This window comes from Macaca thibetana, chromosome 3 (assembly GCF_024542745.1).
Source record: "Macaca thibetana thibetana isolate TM-01 chromosome 3, ASM2454274v1, whole genome shotgun sequence".
Taxonomy (NCBI): Eukaryota; Metazoa; Chordata; class Mammalia; order Primates; family Cercopithecidae; genus Macaca; species Macaca thibetana.
The window spans coordinates 44,597,501-44,602,500 of record NC_065580.1 but is presented as its reverse complement, the minus strand read 5'-3'; the positions used below and the strand labels follow the sequence as shown (position 1 = coordinate 44,602,500).

At 30.5% G+C, this 5,000-nt stretch overlaps 1 protein-coding gene across 6 annotated transcripts in view; it reads left to right on the top strand.

The window, feature by feature from the left end:
- The window catches only part of FOXP2 (forkhead box P2), a 595,047-nt gene that overhangs the window by 525,238 nt on the left and 64,809 nt on the right, over positions 1-5,000 (top strand). For 4 of the 6 annotated variants that reach the window (XM_050782631.1, XM_050782633.1, XM_050782635.1 and 1 more), the window contains 2 exons: positions 3,919-4,056; positions 4,982-5,000. The exon at positions 4,982-5,000 is cut by the window's right edge and continues 32 nt beyond it. In XM_050782631.1, the coding sequence (XP_050638588.1) occupies positions 3,919-4,056; positions 4,982-5,000 (157 nt within the window). The remainder of the gene's footprint in view (positions 1-3,918; positions 4,057-4,981) is intronic. The other 2 variants (XM_050782632.1, XM_050782634.1) reach the window with 1 other exon arrangement.

Here is a 5,000-nt window from a genome sequence, read left to right as displayed (position 1 = left end):
GGTTTGTTTTCATAACTGTTACAATAACTCTTTAGATGCATTTGAACAGAGACATGATCTTTGCATTGTCTTGTAATAACTTTTTTGACCTCCTCAATGACATATACTTTAAATTTTAATATAAACACATTTATAATATATATGTTTTTATGATTTACATATGACTTGAGGATGACAATGATGTGATGGTTATATTTATGTCATAACTAAATAATAATAACTTATTAATAATAAGTGATATTAATTGTAATATACTTACCTATTCTAGGATAATACCTAAAGTTTTTTTTACTTTTACCACTGGCTGTTTGCAAAACAGTTTCAGAATTTTCCCTCTCTCATTTTAGAATGCATAACCTTATCTTTATATTCAATTAACTAATACTTCTTGGTGCACAGAGCATCATATCAGGTTTGTGCTTAATTCATGTAATGAAATAATAAATAAGGATAAATGGAGACCCTTGTTTGGTCCACCACTAAGGAGAATTTTAAATCTGTCAGCAAATTAAATACCAAGAGAGAAAAAAATTTCCCAACCAAACGTGACTCTATTTCCTTCCTTCACACTTGAACATTTTAACTGATAAATACCCATTCAAAATGAGCTATTTCTTCTGATTTCATTCGGTGGTACAGCCACCAGACTTTTATTTGCCTTCTCACCAGAAAACATCTGAAGTAAGTTCTCCCTCCTCTTCTATATCACACGTCTAAATTGTGATCCCTTATTAGAATATTTGCATGAATCAAATTACATATTTAGTGAAAAATATTTCCATAAGTCTAACACTGAATTTGCTAAGGCATGTGTATTTCAAAAAAAATTATCCATACATTTTTAAAAGGCTGATACTGATTTTGTCTATTTAAATATTTGTAAGTAGTATAATCTCTACATTTTTATGTGTATACAGTTAATCTTTATTCATTTTTATCAGTGAATACCTAGAGTAGCTCATGGTAGCAAGGAAATGAAATGGGACAGTAACAATAAACGATGAGGGAGGAAAAGAGGAAATGTGTCACTTACAATGAGTAACTAAAAAATGGAGGCTCAGCATTTTTCAAATTACAAGTGAACGAGTCTGCATATTACTGACCTTTGTTGTAGAAAAAACTAGTTTTTTGTTTATTAAATAATTTAGATTTTTAGTAATCTCCTTAGTTTGGGTGAGCTTATATATGTGGATTTAGAGATGATAATATTAGTCTATTTGTGGTGTCAGAAAACCCTCAGAAGTGTACCTGTGTTTTTCTACCTCCATAATTAATTTGAATTTACGTCTTTTGTACACATAGAAGTAGAGTGTTCAATCATGTATGTGTTAATTGGCTTATCTTTCTATTTGTTTTTATGTCTGTATATTGTCAGTTTTAGATGGCAGTTTCCTAGAAGGTAGGCCAGAATCTGATTAAAATTTTAAAAAATCACATACATGTGACCATTTAATACATATGATCTTAAGAAGATAATAATGTCATGGTTATATTTATGTCATAACTATTAATTGAAAGGCACTCAAACCATTTTAAGAGTAAAAATAATCATCTAACTTACGTAGCGTAAGGACTAGTATACTCTAAAGAATGTGAAGATAGAAAACTTGCTTAAATTTGCTCATTTATCAAATCGATCACAATAACAACAAATTCTACAGTCATATGTATAAGCTGAAATCTGACTGTAAACTCTTAGTGGTTTATAGCATACCTCCATTCATAGAACTTTCCCCATACAGGTCATTTATCATTATACATAAAGTATTTGTACTTGTAGGTATAAGAATAATGAAGGAATAATATGGGAATAATTAAAACACTATATACTGAAAAAATAAGGGGCTGTTAGGTGAAAAGTGTGACAAGCTTCTTATCTATGATTAACTTTATAGAAGGCATATCTCTCTCTCTCTATATATATATCCATGTACATATCTGTAAACTCTATATCATCTATCTACCTACCTACCTATCTATCTATCTAGATTGACAGCCTTTTTAGTTTAATATGTCTGTCTTTCTCTATCCATTTCAGTGTGATTCCTTGTTATTTGGAAATAGTATGAGGTAAATGATTGTTTGAAGAAAAGACATTTTTGTGGATTGATACTTTTTTTTCTAACTACTTGTTCTAACCATTCTATTCGTTTATCAAAGAACAAGCAGTTAAGTAAACTGACAGTCAGTTTTATAAATCAACCAAACACTTGAAAAATCCATTGGTGAATTAATTTTACAATATACATTTCAGAATGCTTTTTATTATAATAAATTCAAATTCAGTAATTTATAGGTATGCCAGTATATTCTTTAAAAATACAGAAATTTTTTTTTAATCACTGAATTTCTGTCATAATGTTTCAAGTTACTCAATTTGATCTAATTAATCTGAATATGTTAACATGGAGAAAAGAAAAGGCATTGCTATTTTTCAGTATTAAATATGAAAGATTTTGATTTATTTGGTTCTTTATTTCTTTTTGGCGAGAAGAGTTAATCCACCCTGGATTTCTTTTTTTTTCTTGTGCTTCTTCTAACCTCTTTTCATTATTAATTTCTCCTTTCTTCATAACATAAAGTGCCACACTGGAAAAGTTTGAACTGCATTAAAAAATGACTATTAAAATAAGTTCTGAACTATATCTGTTAATCATTTTAGGTTTTCAAAGACATGTTGTCCAATTAATTTGTCCTAAAACAGTATTTAAAGAGATACTAGCTTTTATTTACAGTAAAAATGAATTGTTTTTTCTAGGAAAGTGATTGCTATTTCAAAGATTGCAAACTTGGAAAGTTGACAAGTTGTTTGATGGCATACTGGTTAGTACAAGTAATGCCTCAAACAGTGTTACTTGACTTCTATCTGAGCATATACTTTAGGTTTCTATACCGATTTTTCTGGTCACCACTCTTGCCGTCCTTTTCCTATTTCTTCACATCCATTCCATCTTTCTCTAGGGCTTTCCCCCTAGCTTGTCCTTTTTCCGTATTTTCCTTCCTTCCTTCCTTCTTTTTCCGTTATATCTTTTTCTTCTTCCTTGTCTTCATTTTGCCTCTCAACCTCAGAACCCTGAAGATAAAGGAAGTAGTAGAAAAAAAGTTTTAAGTAAATTACTTTTATTATTTTCAGTTCAATGAATAAGCTTTGAGTAATTGCTAAATTTTTGTACTTCCTGGTAGAAACTTAGTTGTTTGAAATAAGAAAAGGTTTAAAGAAGGAGCTAGAATACTAGTTTTGTGAGTTCTTCTTTCAGAAGACCTATGTATGTCATTTTTCTGGAGACACACACACACACACACACACACACACACACATATATGTATCCCCTATATGAATTACCACGTGTTCTCATATGCTAAATTTTATGACATGTATTTTCTAGTACTTTATTATGTACATGTAAAGTTTTGAAGATGGTGATTATATTTTTTAAGTAAATATACTGTACACATGCTTTTTACTAGTTTGGATAACATATTTATATGCATATTATTTCCAATTTTTTAACCTTTATTATTTATTTTAATTACACTTTTAAGACATTTCAGAAACCTTTATATTTATAGCACTGTGACATTGATGAGATGATCAATTATAAAGTATTGAGAACACTGCCATGTAGTTGTTTATTTTTGACTATAGATATTATAGCCGAAGTTCAAATATCTAAACCTGTTAAATAAGAGCTATGGAACATAAAGAGTTTGATGAAATCTGATGCCTCTGGAAAGCTAGTGTCTGTGTTTTGTGATACGTTAGTAGTATTTCAAAGAAGTTATATTAAAATGTGACATAAAAATTATTGATCCTCACTGCTAAAGAATTTATGAACGATAACATAATGTTTGTGAAGTCGATTAACAGATATTTGGTTATGACCACCATTTCTCTTTCTTTTTCTCTTTCTGTGCAAGGTGCCTGTGTCAGTGGCCATGATGACTCCCCAGGTGATCACCCCTCAGCAAATGCAGCAGATCCTTCAGCAACAAGTCCTGTCTCCTCAGCAGCTCCAAGCCCTTCTCCAACAGCAGCAGGCCGTCATGCTGCAGCAGGTAATGTGGGTTACCTGCTTTGGTGTTCTAGCATGGCTTAGAAGATGTGCACTTAAGTTGAAAGTGCAGTGGGCATATTCGACAATTCAGTCTCCATTTGAAAGGACAGCCTATTAGCGTGCTAGAACATAAATGTAACATTTTAATTATAGAACTCGTAAGAAAATCTAGATTGCTTAGTTTTTTAAAAAAATAATGAAAGTCTAGAATAAGAGCAGAGGGAGGTGTAATTTGAAAATGGAATAAGCCAATATTTAAATATTCAAGTGCTTAGGTATATTCGATTTGTTGACTTGCCAACAAAAATGCAAAAATACTTATCAGATAATAGTCGCTTTTAAAACTCCTGACGCCTTAGCATTCCTTTTAGTTCACAAAAGTATGAAATTTTAATTGACCACTTTGTTAAAATGGAGAATGGTAACATCCCCAATTTTCCTTTTCATAGTATAGTCATCGTTTAGAAAGAGAAGGATCTATTTATTATAATGAAATTAGGCAGCTGAGCCACAAATTTATGAAATTTATCTTTTTAAAATAACACAGTGTTCCTAATATATATACCATATGGAACCCTGAGTGTATATAAAGTAGACTTTATGTTATACAGTTACTTATTATAGAGAAAATAATGTGCTTTACCTGACATTTTTTATATATAATTACTTTGCTAACTTCTGTGCTGATGACTACAGACCAATTACTTGTAAATCTGACATTGTTCTGAACATCTGATGGATTAAGTTTTTTCTAATAAGAACTGAGCAACCTGATTTTATGTAGCTAAATTTTTATTTTTACAACTGGTAGAGTATAGCCTAGTTTTTATATGCCAGTGGGACTTCAGATGTAATAATTTAAAGTATTAATTTGGCTCTGAACCTTTAGAATACAGACTTTCTATACCCTATACCCTTTTGTTTAGGATTTTTTGGATTCTGGAT